Source organism: Nothobranchius furzeri, chromosome 6, assembly GCF_043380555.1.
Source record: "Nothobranchius furzeri strain GRZ-AD chromosome 6, NfurGRZ-RIMD1, whole genome shotgun sequence".
NCBI lineage: Eukaryota > Metazoa > Chordata > Actinopteri > Cyprinodontiformes > Nothobranchiidae > Nothobranchius > Nothobranchius furzeri.
The window spans coordinates 63,834,908-63,854,164 of NC_091746.1; the positions used below are offsets into that span (position 1 = coordinate 63,834,908).

General features: G+C 43.6%; 1 protein-coding gene across 1 annotated transcript; it reads left to right on the forward strand.

Moving 5' to 3' along the window:
• The first annotated feature begins 12,283 nt into the window (after positions 1 to 12,283).
• Positions 12,284 to 18,132, forward strand: s100z (S100 calcium binding protein Z). Its single transcript, XM_015943114.3, has 3 exons — positions 12,284 to 12,419; positions 12,509 to 12,660; positions 17,840 to 18,132. Exons 2-3 carry the CDS (start codon positions 12,520 to 12,522, stop codon positions 17,993 to 17,995), a joined length of 297 nt encoding a protein of 98 aa, XP_015798600.1. The 5' UTR covers positions 12,284 to 12,419; positions 12,509 to 12,519; the 3' UTR covers positions 17,996 to 18,132.
• Positions 18,133 to 19,257: the final 1,125 nt, after the last annotated feature.

Sequence of the window (19,257 nt, forward strand, 5' to 3'; positions counted from 1 at the left end):
AGCAGAGGGCAGCAAAGATTAACTCAAACTGGTTCAAATATTGTGACTAGACCAGGGGTGGGGAACCCTGGCCCATCGAGGGCCGCTGTCCAGCATATTTTATTGCAAACCTGCTTCAACACACCTGATTTCAATCAGCAGGTGATCAACAGGCTTCTGCAGAGCCTGATGAGCTGCTGCACAGGTGAATCAACCACTGAATCAGAAGTGTTGGAGCAAAGACATGCAGGATACCGGCCCTCGAGGACCAGGGTTCCCCACGCCTGGACTAGACCATAGACTTTCCAAATGGTATATAGTGAATATTAATTCACAGTTTGTTTATTTTCTTATAAGAAAGTTTAAATAACAGTGAAATAGAGTCTAGCTGTGTCACCATTAAATCTCTTTTTAATATGAACATAATAATTATAGCTGAACCGTATCCATTAGAAATAGATGATCACATCTGAAAGGGGAGGAACAACCAGAAGGCAACGCTGCTTCCAGCTTCTTGCTGCGTTTCCAGGTAAAAGCTGCCTGAGGAGGCTGACGGCCGCCCGTCTTTGGAACCAGTGCAGGTGCACTTTCGCTTTTCGTTTCACCTTATTGGTATTACAACTTGTGCTCTGAACTGAACCCATGCCATTTAGATACTGCAAAATTATTCTAGCAAGTTATAAGTTTAACACTTTTTGTCCTTTTTAGTCCTGTAATCTATGGCCCGGTTCAAATTTTGAAATTGTGGACAAACTTTTGAAGAAAGAGAGACCAGACGCATAGAAAATCATGGATACAGCAGTTTTGGTCCTACAGTGTGTGGTGTGCAGCAACTCAGCAAAAAGACACACACTACACACAAACCTATTTCACTGAAGAACATTCACGCACAGCAGAGGTGGAAAGTAACGAATTACATTTACTCACGTTACTGTAATTGAGTAGCTTTTTTGTATATTTATACTTTTTAAGTCGTTTTTAAAAGCTGTACTTTTACTTTTACTTGAGTAAGTTTTTAAATAAGAATTGTAATTCGCTACATTTTAAATCATATCCGTTACTGAGTAAAAATAAATTATAGGCTTAATAAATTAAAAATATTACGTGTAGCAGTGTCGGAATGGAAATAGACACCTGAATGAGCGCCACGTCTAAACCGTGGGGGGTGTGGGGGTGTACACTTTAGCTCAAAGACGTCAGTTCAGTTCCTCAACTCGCTGTTAACCTCCTCTCTCCCTCCTCTCCTGTGGGTTGGATCCCGCACCTTCGCGCACCGGTGTGACGTCATCAGAAATCTGCTCGGTTTGGTAGCCGGACTCGGTTCCGTGTTTGAAATGTGTTTCCCTGCCGCTCCGCACGGCAGCGGCAAAATAACGTTTAGCGCTCATAACAAGCGGATTATCAGTGCTCTGCTTATAAAACAGAAGACCTGCAGGTCTCTGTGAGTTCAAAAATCCTGATGCTGTTCAGGTGTAAACATTGTGCTCCATCCCTGTGTTTGAACTCAGAAGATGCTTCTTGATGCCACAGATATGTGATGATTTAGCTTGTTTCTTTATTTTACTCCAGAATAAGAGATTAAATTATTACTAAAGCAGTTCAATGTAGTTAAATTAGTCATTCACATGATTCTAACATGCTGCTGCTGCTGTGTGTGTGTGTGTGTGTGTGTGTGTGTGTGTGTGTGTGTGTGTGTGTGTGCGCGCGCGTGCTTGCGTGTGCATGTGCGTGCGTGTGTGTGTGTGTGTTACACATGTAGAACAGCATGAGACAGCGTGGTTTCATCAAATCCGTGCATCTTATATCTTGGCTGAAGTAATGGCTCAGGAAAATAACTTATATTTCATAAATAATGACGTCTCAGTAGTTTCTACGATAATGTTTTATCTTATCTTTAGTCTGGGAGGTGTAACTTATCATGATACAAGCCTTTTAAAACATGTTCAAGAGTTACAAGAGGAGATAAATGCATGAATTTAAAGTTCATGTTTGGAGACCAACCTTCACAGTTTGGAGGCTCACGCTGGTGAGGAGACACCATTAGTTCTAGTAACACCTGGGCTCCCAAGGCCTGTTCTGACAGGATGGACGTTACGGGACCCTAAAGGATTCCAGCTGGACGATTGGAGGATTATTTAGGAGGATTGGAATGAACAAACTGATTTCAGTGGTGAAGGGTTAAATGAGTGAGTGAACCCACAACCAAGGATGAACTCTGCTACCTTTAAAAATCAGCTGCTCTAAATAAGCATGAAGGTCAGAGAGGAGCTCTAGGATGGACACGAATAAAGGAACTGTAATGTGGAGGTAAAGTAGAGTTTTGTCATGAAAACATTGAGATACCTCACATGCTGATGGCATCTTAAAAAATTATTTTTTCTCAAAATAAAGAATAATTTTAATCACAATTGAAACCTACCATCCTAGGAAAACCTCGTCCAATCAATGTGCACGCCCTGTTCTCACTGATTGGATAGAAATCCTTCCTTCAAGCTGTGCGTGTTTGAGTGTGTGTGTGTGTGTGTGTGTGTATGTGCGTGCACACACGAGCGAATTGTGAACTGGCGTTGTGATTTAGCACTACTTAGATGTAGCCATCCTTACGCAGACAAAAATGTAACTAAGTAACTTTTACTTTGAGTACATTTTGTCTACGATACTTTTTACTTTTACTTGAGTAAAAATTTAGGCAAGTACTTTTACTTGTAATTGAGTAAAAAATTATCAAAGTATTGGTACTCGTACTTAAGTAGGAAATTTTAGTACTCTTTCCACCTCTGACGCACAGGTAGGAAATCTCGCACGACCAGACGTGACTTTGAAGTAAACCACCATGGTGGAGGAGGAGTGTGCTGCGAGCTTCCGTCACCTAGTGGGATAATCTGATAAGACTATCTTTAGAGCCATTACGGTCATCATGGGTATCCCTAAAATTTGGTTCACACGGCAGGATGATCATGCAAATGTTTGACCTGATCTTATCCTCCCTTTCCGACAATCTCAACCTCCTAAGACCGTGTCCTCATATGTGGACATTGAGTTCTTGCTTTACAATATTCAAATATTCAACTGAGACCTTTTTTATTATTTAGAGACACTTGATATTTTCTTTAAGTGTAACATTTAGCTCTTTCTTTTTAATGCAAATTGTTTTCAAAATAATGTATTTATTTATTTTTACTTTTAAATCACACCAAATACAATTTCAGGTCTCAGGAGGCCAAAGATTACTGTAGTGATTCTAATTATAATCTTATCAGAAAGTCCTACTGTGTGTGGTGTATTAAGAGCGCTTTGGTCAGAAAGAGATTGCAACCTTCTCCAATCCTAAATCAGGGTCATAAAAATTGATTGGATTGTCTTGGTCCATTTTGTAAAGACAAAGGAGGATACTGCTTGTTGAATATGACGTGTAGCCAATCAGAAAGCGAGGTGACGGAAGAGTGAAGCATGATTCTCCTCTGCCATGTGTGTTTACCCTGATTTCACGAAAGTGAAAGTGGTTAGTGAGTAGTATTTGCTGTGTTGCTACACACCGTAGAACCCAAACACGTATATCTGTGATTTATTTTGTCACCACGTGTGTGATCTCTCATGCTTTGAAAATTGTCCAACTATTTAAAAATCCTGTAGTGCAAACCGGGCCTTAGTGAAGCACCGAAATGAAAAAGAAAAGCTAAACAAAAAGCTCCTAAAGTGGCTCAATATGAAGTTGTTTCTAAAGCTGAAAATATGAAGTAAAGAAAATTTGTTACTGCTTTTATTTCTTTTTTCCTTTTAACAATAAATAGTTAATTGTTCTTGGTTTTGTGTGGTAAGGACCCAAAATACAAACTTTAAAGGGGAACTAGGCAATTTTGGTTTGCTTTTAGCACCTCCTAGTGTCTGTTTGTAGAACCAAAAGCAAAACTTCCGTTCCGCTGTCCGTTCGTCTTTTTAACACCTTTATCTAACAGCTGAAGTTTCTCCTCAACCTTCATTGGTGTCTACAGGAGTGATTCATCACTAAATTAAACAAATCAGCTGTGTTCATGATTTAAAACATGCAGGAAATGTGCTAGAAGCAAACTGTAGCAGACTCCCAGCGGAGTGGCTCGCCAGTCTAAAGTTGCAAGTGGAATATTCTGGCCACAGGGGGCGATGGGAGCTGGGTGGCATTTCATTTACCCTGTGAAGGGTCATGCCAGCACATACTGGCTCAGGAAAATAAACAACTACTAAATCATATGTGAGGAACAACTAGAGCAGCAGGCAATCAACAAAAAGTAACAAAATGGAATGAAACCCTTGAGTGTGTGCAGGGACAGGTGATTACTGAATGAAAGCCAGAAAAAGGTGTTTAGCTACATAAAAATAGAGGATAATGAGAATAAACTGGAGGAAAAAGACTCAGAATACAATGAAACTCACGATCAGGCAGCAACTTTAAATTTCCAATGGGATAGAGCTGGTCCATGTATAAACTTAACTGCAAACACTCAAAATACAATCGATGTAATAAAAATGAAAACATGACCATCATCCAAACTGAGTTTGTTTGGATTGGAGCTAGAGTCTGAGGCATAACACACCCTGCTCATCACTCACAATCTGCTGCTTCAAGGGGGAAACAGTTTCATCACTTTAACAAATGGAAAATAGTTTCCAGCGTGGCAGTGGAAAAGAAGTGGAACGTGCGCCTGACAACTGAAACGTCCCTCAGGTGCTGTCTGCAGGGGCTTGAAGGCTGAGGAGCATGTTATTCTCTTCTGTCAGTTGTGACACCGTGACGGAGGAGGATTTCAGAGGGACCAACGGACACAACACGACAAAGACGGAGCGCTGCAGAAACTAAAAATAAACCAACAATGAGAGCATGACAAGCCCCGAATCACAAGGTGATGCTGACACAAGGGAGACAAGAAACTCAAAAACATGAGTTTTGTATCTATCTATCTATCTATCTATCTATCTATCTATCTATCTATCTATCTATCTATCTATCTATCTATCTATCTATCTATCTATCTATCTATCTATCTATCTATCTATCTATCTATCTATCTATCTATCTATCTATCTATCTATCTATCTATCTATCTATCTATCTATCTATCTATCTATCTATCTATCTATCTATCTATCTATCTATCTATCTATCTTAGCTCAACAGGTTGAGCGGGTTGTCCAGTAATCGGAAGGTTGCAGGTTCGATCCTGGCTCCGGACAGAGAATTCTGCTGTTGTGTCCTTGGGAAAGACACTTAACCCACCTTGCCTGCTGGTGGTGCTCGGCAGCCTTGCCTCTGTCAGCGCGCCCCAGGGCAGCTGTGGCTACATTGCAGCTCATCACTACCAGTGTGTGAATGTGTGTGTGAATGGATGAATGATACTCTGTAGTGTAAAGCGCTTTGGAGTCCTTACTCTGAGAGGCGCTATACAAGTGTGGGTCATTTATCATTTATCTATCTATCTATCTATCTATCTATCTATCTATCTATCTATCTATCTATCTATCTATCTATCTATCTACAGACCTATAACAGAAACAGGAATGCAAAATTGAAGTAAAACCATAAATACTTCAAATTATTACTCAGGTTAAACAAAACAGTGAAGCACATGATGGAATTTAATTTAATAATGACAGATAAATTACATAAATGTAAATAAATGCCTAAAAATTCAACTTTCATTCTTAAATCGAAGGAAAAAGCATTGTTGCCTCTCTGAACTCTGAAATGACTGTGGTTTCATTAGAAGTAAATTTTGAGTATTTTTTCACAATAAGGGGTATGTTTAAAAAATTCTCTGTTTGCCTTAATATTTTATCAGGTCAGCCACTAGCTTTATTGCTTTAAGTTTTTTTTTTTTTAACTATAGTTTAAAGATGTGGAACTCTGAAAAAAAAAGTTTTTATTATTATTATTATTTCTGATTATAATTGTCACTCTGACTTTAACATGCAGGCTGAACATGAAAATAGTCTCCTACACTTATCTCCTGCAGTAGCTTCTGACAGAAAAAAGATGATGAAACTCTAGGATTTGAAAATCCTGACAGATTTACGTCACACTGCCACTGAATATTCATGGATTCACCCATCTTGGCTCACGACAAGGAAGGCTGTTGTTGGATTAGCATCCAGGAAACAGCTGAGAACGTCTCAGCTAGTAGAAGCTAACCGTTAGCATTAGCAAGTCCACCACACAGAAACGCTCCTCCAGGCTTGTGTTATTTGTGGAGATAAAACATGTTGCATGCAGAGCAAACTGAGTCAGTATTAAAATTATGTTTCTGTTATCCAGTCAAAGAAGTGATGTCATGTTGTGCCACTCTCTGCTTCATCAGACTTATCCCTGCCATGGGTCACTGCCTGGCGGCTGCATTGCCCCTGGGCGGGTCTGGATGGGGGCCCGGGGTGTGGGGGTGGCCGGCCCCGTGTGGGGATCTGGGCGGGGCCTTGGGGGTTGGGTCCTGACATGTATGCTGCCGGGAAGAAGGCAGGAACATGCAGCAGTGCCTGGCCCGGGTTCAGGGGCCTCATGTAGACCTTGGCTCCTCTGCTGTTCCATCACAGGGGAGGGGGAGGTCCAGGAGGGGGAGGACCCAACCTTACCTGGATGTCCTATGTCTTATATATTCTGGAAGTTGTGCAAATGCAGGGATGGACATAGATTTTCTGCTGGGGTCGGGCTGGGTTGGTGCCCTCGGACTCCGTGGGGCTCTGTAATGCTGCTGCTTTGGGCCCTGGCAGGATGGGCTGGGGTCCCCATGCCCTTGGTGGCAATTTGACAACGGAGGTGCCTATTGGGGCCAGTGGGGGAGCTGGCTCCCTGGAGGGCTAAGCCCAACCAGCCATTCCTCCCCATCCCCGCATATTTCTCTCCTTCTGCTCCCTCACATCATCACACAAACATACACATAGGACCTTGGGGGGTGGACAAGTCAGGGAGTGTGGGTATGGACCCCATTTCCGCATTCCTGTGGCAACCTGCCTCCCAATTTTATTTGCACCTTATACACTTCCACCGACGACATTCCACGCAAACACACACTTAGGGCCTTGGGAGTGAGCACACTCAACGGCATTTGGCAGGGGGATTTCTCAGCCTCCAGTGCCGGTGCCCACTTCCAATTTTAAACTGCACTTAGACACCGAGGGCTGTGGGTGCAAGTGGGGTGGTGCGGTGGCATCCGCTGGCATAGGCCAGACAATGCCTGCACTGCCCGTTCACCACAGCCATGGAATACACCTCATCAACACACAACACTATAATGGAGCAGGCGGAGGGAGACTAGGGGTCTTAGCACACCTCTGTTGTTGCTTGGCTTCCTGGGGCTGGAGACTAGGAGGGAGATCTGGCCGTCTGGTTGGGGTCTGGGGTGGTGGGTTGCTGTGCTCGGCGTTGGGCGGGGGAGCCTGCTCATCGGCACCCCAGCAGAAAGGGTCAAACTCTGGTAACCGGTGATGGTTGTACCCCATGTGCAACAGTACCGGGACCAAAGTGAATAGGGTATGTATGGGGAGCATGAGTGGGTGTACGGCATGCATTTTTGTAAGTCTTTGGTTGTATGTGTATGTGTGAGCATGAGGGAGGGAGTGTGTGACTGTGTTTGTGTATGACTGTATATGTCAGGTGGGGCCTTTGACTCCTCCCCTCTCCTGGGACCTCCTTTGATGATATAGATCTTCGTCTCCCCTCCCCGTGCCACATCTGGTGTGGGGTGTGGTGCCTTGGTCTGCCTGAGTGTTCGTGGCTCCCGGGTCAGGGGATTTAAGATCTTTGGCGCCTGCCTGGTCAATCCCGGTGGCTGCCTGGTGGGGTCTGGATCCCTGGGCTCTGCTGGGTCCCCGGCGAAGGTGGTCGCCCCTGGGTCCCGGGTCGCTGGGTCCAGGGCTCGGCCGGCTAGGGGGTGGGAGGCGGCGGGCGGGCCTGTGGGCTTGCCACTGATATCTCCCGGGGCTCTGCCGGCTGCTGGTTGTGGCCCCCCGGGGCGATCCTCTGCGCCTCTCGAGGGGGGCGGGGGGCCTTTCTGGTTGCAGTCCCCCTGGGGTTCCTGTGTTCTGGGGCAGCGCCTGGATCTCTGGGACTTGGAGCTCCCCCCGTCTCCTACGCATCGTTGGGGGCAGATCTGTGGTCCCTCACACTCTCTATTGGACGCGTTTATAGAGAAAACTTACATAAACAAGCGCGTGTACACACACAGGTGCTCACATGGTGCTGTCAAAAGTATGGGCTTGGGCACGTTCAACACTTGTCTCAAGGCTGTCGTTGCCACTAAATGCACTGTGATTTATTATCGTGTGATTGTTCAGTTAAACAATGTTGATTTTATATTTCATCATCACGTTGACGCAGTGATAGCTTGCTCCTGATGTATTGTTGTGTGTCCCATTTTTTCTGCACTTCTCTTTCTGCAGGTCTAGAAGCAGACTCTTGTTCATTATTGTTTATTTTTGTGGACCCCCCCCCCTCTCTCTCTTCCCACCATTTGTCTTTTCCTTCCTCTTTCACCTCTGTCTCCGTGTCTGGTCGGAATTACAAAGCATTCAAAAACAACAACAATAAAATTTGAAGTATCAGGCGTGACATTTAAAGCAGACACTTTGATGCTCCACCTGAGAATAAATCTGTAAGGCTTGTTACCAGCATTCAGACATCAATTCTGCTTGCTTCACAGCCAGACAGGTCACGGTTAAAAAAAAAAAAAGCTAACCGTTAGCATTAGCAAGTCCACCACACAGAAAAGCTCCCCCAGGCTTGTGTTATTTGTGGAGATAAAACATGTTGCATGCAGAGCAAACTGAGTCAGTAGTAAAATTACGTTTCTGTTATCCGGTCAAAGAAGTGATGTCATGTTGTGCCACTCTCTGCTTCAGCAGACTTATCCCTGCTGATCCAAGCCCTTCTGGACTTATTTTGCCCTGCGTACGGCTTGTAAGGCATTCATTCCTACCAGAGACCAATGCAAATGTACTGATTCAACACGTTTCCCACACCTTAGAAATTTCACAGATTTACTCCAAAGATCTCGATGTAATTGGTATTTTATGACAAAGAGATTTGAGCGAACAAGTCGTGTGGTTTTTTTTTTTGTTTGATTTTTGTTTCAACTAATCAGATGATTAACTTCTAAGGTTCTTAAGCCAAACCTGGTTCAAACACTTTTAAGGTGAGTTTTCTAGATTCTCTGGCATCTTGATGATATCTTACAGATGAGTGTACATATAATAATCATTTGTCCTTAATTCAAACATATATTTTGTGGGTGATTCAATGAAGCAGCTACATTTGCTTAGAGACTCATTTTCTCCAACTTTTAGAAGTGTTTTAAATTCACATTATAAAATCAGATTCATAATATTCATTTCATTCTGAACGTTATTTCAAGAAGATGGAGCAACAAAAGTGCAAAAGCTCTTTTACCCAACTGTGTTCTGATTCTAGGGATCAACATTTGGAGGACGGCACTAGAGCACAGACCATGACAGTTGTGCAAATACACTCACAGATAAGAAGGAGTCAGACCAAGGAGACACTTGTAGACAAAAGACATCCAGTGAATAAATCTGCGAGAGGGCAGAGAAGCAGCAGCATACAGAGAGCACTGATTCACCGTGACCAGAACCAGTGATAACTTGTGCACATTGAGTCCAGTTGGTTTATCAGGTACAGCAAATCAGCATATGCCCGGTCCACACAGCAGGATTTTAAAAAGTTGGATGACTTTCAACACACGAGAGATCAAAACAAAAGAGAAAAAATATCACAAATAGAACAGCTTTGGTCCTACAGTCTTTGGTGTGCAGCCAAAAATGTCTCACATGAACATTTCCGGATCGATGGGTAATTTCAAGATAATTCGTGACTTTGATGTAAACAAACATGGCGGAGGAGGAGGAGGAAGAAGAAAAGATCATTTCTAAAGCGCCTCTCAAGATCAAAATCACAAGGCGCTTCACAAAAAAAATGTAAAAATATAAAAAAGAATTTAGAAAATGATTAAAAGATATTTAAAAAGGACAAAAAATAGATGATTGTGATTAAAAATGTAAAGAGAGAGAGAGAGGGTAAATAGGAAAGAGGGAAATCAGTGGATCCTGAGGAAGGTGGAAGAGGTAAGGAGAGGGTGATGAAGGTCACACCAAAACCAGTCTGAACAAGTGAGTCTTCAGCTGCTTTTTTAAAGGAGACCATTGAGTCCACTGATCTCAGTCTCAGGGGGAGAGAGGTCCAGAGTCTGGGGGCCACAGCAGCAAATGATCTGTCACCTTTGGTCTTTAGCCTGGTGCTGCACAACCAGTAGGCTTTGATCACTGGACCTCAGGGGCCTGCTGGGGGTGTAGGGACTAAGAAGATCACCAATGTAAGATGGTGCTTGTCCATGTAAGGCCCTATAGACCAGAACCAGGATGTTGAAATGAACCCTGAAGTTGACTGGCAGCCAGTGGAGCTGGAGGAGAAGCGGGGTGATGTGGGTGTGTTTGGAGGACTTGGTCAGAAGCCGAGCACAGGCATTCTGAACCACCTGTAGACGGTTCAGGGAGGTTCTGCTCAGACACGTGAAAAGAGAGTTACAGTAGTCTAAGCGTGAGGAGATGAAGGTGTGGAGAACTGTCTCAAGTTCAGAGCGGGACAGAATGGGGCTAAGCTTAGCAATGTTCCTGAGATGGAAGAAGGAAGAGCGAACAAGAGAACTGACATGAGAATCCAGGGTGAGAGCTGGGTCAAAGGTCACGCCAAGATTCCTGACTGAAGGTTTGGTGTGGGAAGCAAGCTGACCAAGAGAGTCTCTGACTTTGGGAATCAGCTTGTCTGGGGCACAGATGAGGATCTCAGTCTCATCTTCATTCAGCTGAAGAAAGCTCCCAGCCATCCAGGTTTTGATAAAGTCTAAGCAGGTGTGTAACAGCTGCAGCTTAGACATCTCATGGGGCTTAAAGGAGATGTACAGTTGGATGTCATCTGCATAAAGATGGTAGGAGATTCTTTTGAAGGAGCTCAGGGTGTGCTGAAAAATGAGCAGATAGAGGAGGAAGAGCAGAGGCGCCAGCACAGAACCTTGTGGGACACCACGGGTAAGGAAGGTGGTGGAGGACCTAAACTTGGAGACGGCCACAGAAAAGGAGCGCTCAGAAAGATGAGAGCCACTCCAGAGCAGTTCCTGATAGGCCTACCCAGTCTGTCAGCCTCTCCAGTAGCAGGTGATGGTCAACAGTGTCAAAGGCTGCAGTCAGGTCCAGCAGGACCAGAACAGAACAGTCCCCTGCATCACTGTGAGTCAGAAGGTCGTTAGAGACCCTAAGAAGAGCTTTTTCAGTAGAATGAGCTCTACGAAAACCTGACTGCAAGCATTCAAAGATGTTATGTTCACCAAGAGCAGCTGTGAGTTGTTCCATCACCTCACTTTCTGATTGGCTACATGTCACATTATGCAACACACTTGTCTTTGTTTCCCAGATTTAGGATTGGAGCAGCCCCACTGTGCTTCTGAGAAAACCAAAGTGCACACAGAAGAAATCGCCATTTCAGAGCCTTTACGGTAATCGGGTGTGTCCTGAAGATTGTTGGAAGAGGAGGATTGGGTAAAAATTGGCACAATATTCCTGCAGCGTGATCTGGCCTCACAAAGGTATAAAGGTGGCAGAGGTCAGGTGTTTCCTTGCCTTCATAGGAACCAAAATTTAATCTTATAAAAGAAATTAGTTTCAGTGAGAGCTTTGGCTTTTTAATTGTTTGTTATAAATATAATCAAAAGGAAAGGTTCTGATTGAATATAAAAACCAAGAAACTACCATTTAACCACTAAGGCCCACTGTATCATATGTGATACACACGTTTCTAAGTTTGTAGTAGCTGTAGCTCTTTAGCAAGATTAGCATTTTCCTAAACAATCTGCAGTCCTAAATCTTTTAAGGGGTTTCTGCCTGCTCATGGATTATTTATATACTTAACTGTTAAGTAGGATTTTTTTGTGTAAACCGTTGGGTTGAAACCAACGTGGGTTTGTGTTATTGTGTTGTTTCAGTTTATTGCAGATGTTGTCACAGATTCACACACTTTGAAGGATTGAATCCTTGAAAGCCCAAACGTAGAAGAGACATTGATACAACTTGTTCTTTAGGTATTGTTAGAAAGCTCGTGTATTCAGCTGTCTCCCTCAGAAGTCTGGACTTCCCATCCCTCTGGTGAACTGTTGCAACGTACCAGAGTCACTCCAGGGATGTATCAGGTGATGCGTGTGTGAAGGCTCCCGAGGGCCGTGGCGTTGTTCCGGTGCATGTGTTGTTTTTCACTTAACTGCTCTGATTAAAATCTGGAAAGAAAGACAGTTTCCATGGGCTTCTCACCTGTGGAACTAATTATCTCGACAAAGATAGAGCATCACCCTCTTAGCTTCTGCTCCTTTCCTAACAGACCAGCTGTGCTGCAACATCTGAACGAGACTCCTAACAAGGTAAGGACGTCACCTTCGCCCAAAAGAAAAGTCACCGTGTGTTATCTAAATCGTGTTTTAGATTTCATCTTTTTTCTCTCGTTCTCCAGGAACCTGCAGGATGCCGAGCCAGCTCGAGGGTGCCATGGGTGCACTGATAACAGTTTTCTACAACTACTCTGGGAACGAAGGAGATAAACACAAGCTAAACAAAGGAGAGCTGAAGGAGCTTCTTCACAGTGAGCTCACAGACTTCCTCACGGTAAAGTAGACATTTTCACATCACAACTTTGTTTTGCATTTTGCGTCAGACCAAGGATTTCAATTAACATGAGACAAAATGAAAAAAACGTGCATTTCAGTGTCAGACGATGACCGTTGGTAACTGTGATGATTACACTGAAGAATCTTTGGCACTTTGGTGGAAGCCTTGTTGGTGTCTCACTCACTCAGAGATGAAATGAAATGATGCAGCTTTGAGATAATTTAGCATTCTGACCTTGTGAGAGGAAATTGATTTTCTGATTGCTATCTCCTGCTGTCAGCGTATAACTGCTGGTGGCTCTCACATCATAGAATTAAAGAATGTGGAGACGGAGATAAATAGGTTCCTTTGAGATAAACTCAGGTCCTGAGTCTGTGCGATAGCAGCGTGGAAAGCCTACAATTTCTAGTGATCGAGACCAGCGTGTCCAACACACACACACACACACACACACACACACACACACACACACACACACACACACACACACACACACACACACACACACACACACACACACACACACACACACACACACACACACGGAAGGGCTGAAACCCCCGACACCTTTGGAAGCCTTTCTCTTCACTGCTCGTCTCCCTCCATGTGGATGGGAAGCCTCAGGTGCTCACACATCATCATCATCACCATCACCTTCAGTGATCTCCAAATATAGACATCCCAATGATGTCATCATATCCCTGTGAGCTACAGGCACCTCTGAGGATAGATGCAGTCCTGGCAGGAAATTCACCGTCGCTTTTCCAACTGCACACATTTTTCACATTGAAGAGAGAACCAAGATAAAAAAAACATGAGATGAATAAGTACAACAAACAAACACGTGGGTTTCTACCTCTTTAAACTCTCCAAACATGCATACAAATTATCCATCTGTTTTCTGAAAATTTGGTTCAGGAATCAGTTCTTTCTATAGGTCATTTGAAAAAGTCCCTATTGTGACATCACAATAAAGAAAATTAGCACACGTCCCTCACCTCACAAGCAGTGGTTCCACTCTGAGCCCCTCCTGTATTTATGAACTATTCACCTCATAGCAGCCAATTAGGGGATGGGTGGGTGTGGCCAAATCGTCTTTAAAATGGAAATCCTTAAAACCGGAGATTGTTTGAATTCTTGTTCAAGACAATTTTTTTTCTCATCAGAGAAAAAAGATGTTCTGATTTTCCTAATGTAACACAACAGGAAATAAAATGAAGTTAAATTGTATAATTAAAACCAGTTGACTAAATTGCAACAAGAACATCTGCATGTTCCTCACAATAATCTAGCACATATATTGCAATTTTTTATGTTTTGGCGACTGTAATGCGACACCCAGCATGAAGTTTTACCAGTGAAAATGAATGTTTCCACAGTTTTAAATCTTCTATTAGTCATCAGAATTCACAGCTTTGAGATATTGGTCCAATTATGTCAACTTTACCCTAAATATTAACTCAAGTTTGTTTTCCAAGCCGGTATCTCCCTGGTTGTAAGTGGTGGTAACATATTACTAACAGTGTTTGTCTTGAAGCATTCTAGCTCTTGATTTCCTCATGGGAGGCGCAAGGTTTTATTTTTCTGTTGATTTAATCTTTTGCAAGTTAAAACTTTTCTTTGAACAATTTTCATTCAAAATATTTTTCAGAGGTTTCTGCTATATGTGCCAGATTCTGTGTTTTTCTTCTGAATACATATTTAAGTTCTTTTTTTGAAACACAGAAAAGGTTTTTTACCTTGCTGACAGTTTTGATCACTCATGTGATCTTCTTCAGTGCTAGCCGCTAACGGCCGCGCCACTTCCTTCTCCGTTTATCTGCTGGCATCAGGGGACGGTGTCGCACTCTGCTGCCCGCACTCTCGTCTCTGGATGAAGGAATCCATAGAAATACAGAGACATGGGCACAGAACCATGAACAGAGACGAGGGAGTCTTCACATTGGATCATGCATGGAGCTGTGTCATCGGAGAGGAGAGCGCAGACAGCAGAGGGCGACACCGTCCTCCACCAGATCTTCCCAGCAGACCCTCACAATATGTTTGGGTCTGCCAGGTCTGGCCGGCAACCCCACCAGATCAGATGAGACGACAACAAAGGCAATCATCGAGCTGCTGCCTAAGGCATCCTGCCATGAGCACATATGGACAACTTCATGTCTGAACATGGTGTTTATTATGGACAGTCCATGATGAGCAAAGAAGTCCATTAACAATATGCCGCTCACATTTAGATCAGGCCTCCCCCCCCCCACATCTCTTCAGGTCTCACTGTTGTTGCCCACCCGAGTCCCCCAGCAGAATGAGGGAGTCACCGGAATAGGGAGCCTAAGTCTCCTCCCTTTCTGGTCGGCTCACGGGTCCCCGGAAGAACGAAAAAATTAATGCAAGTCAACGGAGCTAAAAACGCTATTTTCTAATCCGCTTTGCCTTACGCCCTGGATCGCACATGTTGTACTGCAATGTAAATAAAAACTAATGATGGGTGTTTCAACCATGCCAGTCACATACTTTGAGATTTATCAGCTTGGAAAAGTTTGTAATTAGCATGACTACAAATCAGACATTGGCACGTTGCACAAATGACGTCACCACAGAATCGTCTCTCGCCTAGCGTAGCTGCTAGCAAATGGCCAGATTTATGGTGGGTCTTTCCTCCTGAAAGAAGGATTTCAAGTTCGCTAAACTTACAGCCATTTTCCCCTCTGATTTTCTCCGTGCCTGATTTGATGACGTAACTTTCATGAAACGCATTTGTAGTCCTGGACTTATTTTCACACAAAACCTAAAATAACATTTCCCCCGTGTTTGAAAATAAGCGCTTTCTTGGTATCAAAATGTGTCTGTAAAATTCACGGACATCAGATGTGAAATCCATGGCGCAAAACAAGCGGAATTAGAAAATTGCGTTTTTAGCCCCATTGACTTGCATTCATTTTTTCGTTCTTTCGAGGACCCGTGGTCTGGAAGTAGATGGGCGTGACATATAGGCTCCCGATGAGCGCTCTCCAGCACCCCTCCAAGGACTATGAAAAGGGTGGGTAGTCTGAGCCGCAGTTTGGTGCATAAGCATAGACAACAGTCAGGACCCGTCCCCCACACGTAGGCGGAGGGAGGCTACCCTCTCGTTCACCGGGGTAAACCCCAATGTACAGGCACATAGTATGCCCACCCCTGCTTGGTACCTCTCAGTGGGGGCAACTCCAGAGCGGTAGAGTGTCCATCCCCCCTTGAGGAAACTGGTTCTGGAGCATGAGCCATGTGTTGAGGTGAGTCCGACTATATCTCATTGGAACTTCTCAAACTCGCACACCAACTCAGGCTCCTTCCCCACCAGAGATGTGTCATTCCACGTGCCAAGAGCCAGCTTCTGTGGCCAAGAATCAGACCACCAATGTCCCTCGCTATTGGCTACCGCCCATCACACATTGCACCTGGCCCCTGTGGACCCTCCCACAATTGGTGAGCCCATGGGAAGGGAGACCCACATCCGGGCGAAGCAACACTGTTCCCATTTATATTATTTAAAATAAAGGGTCTGTGGGCTGCGCTTTGTCTGGTCCCTCACTTAGGACCTGTTTGCCATGGGTGACCCTATCTGAGGCATACAACCTCAGACAACTTATCTCCTGTGATCACTGGGACACAGAAACCCCTCCTCCACGGTAAGGAGGCACCCCAGGGAGGGGTTTTTGTTCTAACCTTCAACCAATAAAAACAACAAATAAAAAGGAAACTTGTTTCAAAAACTATGCAGCAGAAGTGACACAGAAATACTAATGTACATCGGTATTGCACAAGTATTGAACCAATACTGAATATTGCATTGATGTTATTGTGTAACAAGATACTGCCAGTACCAGTTAAACTGAGGAGTTATACACTCTAACTGTAAAGGGGATGAATGACCCACGTTATTTTACTTCTGGGATGTCTCGGTCTGCCACTAAAGTAGCTGTCCATTAGCCTGGCAAGCCAGACTAAATAAATGTATTATTTAACAAACTTTGCAAAGCAAGAATTTGGTCTAGTTCACTAGGCTAGCTGTCCATGGCATCCACAGTAGAATGCAATGGGTGGGAGGAGTTTTGCAAGATGGAGGTCATCTTCACCGCCATCCTCCTTTCACACATTACCTTAACTGAATCTAGTTGGCAGCCAAGACCCAAGCTACCTTTTTTAACTAGCAGTTTTTTTCTGTTTCCTTTCAGACGCTGTTATCTTTGAGTCTTTTTTATTCTTTTTTTTTTGTTACGACTGTTTCAGACACAGTGACACTAAGTGATTTAAGCCATTTTCATGCATGTTTTGTAAAATGAGTGAGACGATGGTTTAAATGATGTTGACTATAAATAGATTTTAAATTAGATTCCACAGGCTGCACAGTGGTTAGAGCTGTCGCCTTGCAGCAAGAAGGTCTTGGGTTCGTTTCCCGGCCTGGGATCTTTCTGCATGGAGTTTGCATGTTCTCCCTGTGCATGCGTGGGTTTTCTCCGGGTACTCCGGCTTCCTCCCACAGTCCAAAAACATGACTGTTAGGTTAATTGGTCTGTCTAAAATGTCCTTAGATGTGAGTGTGTTTGTTTGTCCTGTGTGTCTCTGTGTTGCCCTGCGATGGACTGACTCTCCAGGGTGTACCCCGCCTGATTGCCCATTGACTGCAGGAGATAGGCACCAGCCCCCCCCCCCCCCCCCCCCCCCCGCAACCCTACGTGGACAAGCGGGTTCAGAAAATGAATGGATAAAATTCCACATTTTAAAACATCTTTAACATCACTAAAAGTTATAAAATCACTCATTTCTGACAGTGTGTCTTGAAGTTTAGTTTAAGAAGTTTCTTCTCCTCATTAATGAGGCACATTTGAGCCGACAGTGGACTGAATTTTTTTTTCACCTTTGATGACACATCAGTGCTGGCATCTGAGCTCCTATGGACATGACTGGCAGCATTGCTTCAACTCCAGTAATCAAACACCTACTCTGTTATGCTGATGTTGTTTTTCTCGTGATATGATCCAAACCTAGTATGAGTTCAGGCTATCTTTAATTGGCGAAACAGGGCCCTGACGGGTCGATGCCATTGGTTTTTCTTTCTCAGGAGAGAGAGTTTTAGGCTTGAGTGAAGGCCAAGAAGATGCCAGATCGCCTATTTTATGTCTTTTTGTTTCCCTTCCAGTCTCAGAAAGATCCAATGGTGGTGGAGAAAATCATGAATGACCTGGACTCCAACAAAGACAACGAAGTGGATTTCAATGAGTTTGTGGTGTTGGTAGCAGCGCTGACCGTGGCCTGTAACGACTTTTTCCAAGAGCAGAGCAAGAACAAAAAGTAGACCAAAAACCTGCCGAAAACCAGATGTACAACTCAGATCTGTTTTCTTTGTTCTCACGTCTGAATATGTTGTAGATTCACATGTAAAGCTGGATTTATCTAAACGGTTGTCTTATAGTAAAATCAGTGTTTAGAAAGTGAAAGTGACCTTTCCGTGGGTTATCCCATGTATAGTTGTTGTCATTAAACTGTGTTTTTCTCAGACTTCTTTGCTTAAAACAGCACTGAATATTTGTTACAGTTAATTAATTCAGCGACATTTTTCTCTAAAAATCTTTATCATCTAAAAGTGTCTCCAGATCCGGATTAGCATAATGTCCCAACGGATGTCCTAGCTGAAACTTGCCTTTCTGCTCAACTTTAAATGTCAGATGTTTATTATCTACCCTGATGGTTTAGTAGACAGGAAGTATTTTTGTCCTCTGTTTTTCTGTCTTTCCTCCAGAGAAATGATTTTCCTACAGTGCTTTGCGGAGTTAAGAGTCATGGAAAAAGAAGCAAGTAAATGTCTTTACCCAGATGTTTCAGTGATGATTGTACATTCTCTGTATCTTTTATTCTCTTTGTGTGTTAAGAAACATATTCACATTTGAATGGATTTTGTTTATGAATCTTTAAATAAATGGATTTGCATTTGTTCCCCACAGCTGCCGAAGATGTTGAGCAGCACTGAGTTGAAACTAAAAGCAATGAAAGAAGAGCCCTGAATCCTCTGGGAGTTTTTCTTCCAGTTATGTTTAGGAGGCCTAAACAAAATTTTGTTCAAATGTTTACAAAAATAAAAAATATCAGGACACAGCTACAAATTTACAAATGTGAACAGATGTAAATGAAAAAAATAAATGGTAAATGGCCTGTATTTGATATAGCACCTTCTACAGTCCTGGAACCCCTCAAGGCGCTTTACAACGCAATCATTCATTCACCCATTCACACACACATTCACACTGGTGGTGATGAGCTACGATGTAGCCACAGCTGCCCTGGGGCGCACTGACAGAGGCGAGGCTGCCGAGCACAGGCACCACCGGTCCCTCCGACCACCACCAGCAGGCAAGTTGGGTTAAGTGTCTTGCCCAAGGACACAACGTCAGCGACACACTGAGCGGGGCTCGAACCTGCAACCTTCCGATTACGGGGCAAGTGCCACCGTAATGTAAGTAAGACAAAAATATAAAACATGTTAAATAAAAATCCGAAACTCTAGCATTGAGTGTGAAAGGACTTCATTTGTTTATAATCCATCCATCTATTTCTTTATGG

Excerpts from the sequence above, each read along its gene's own strand:
- s100z (XM_015943114.3), top strand. The coding sequence starts at position 12,520 with ATGCCGAGCCAGCTCGAGGGTGCCATGGGTGCACTGATAACAGTTTTC. Across the intron at positions 12,661-17,839 it reads AGCTCACAGACTTCCTCACG|TCTCAGAAAGATCCAATGGT; the intron begins GTAAAGTAGACA and ends TTTCCCTTCCAG.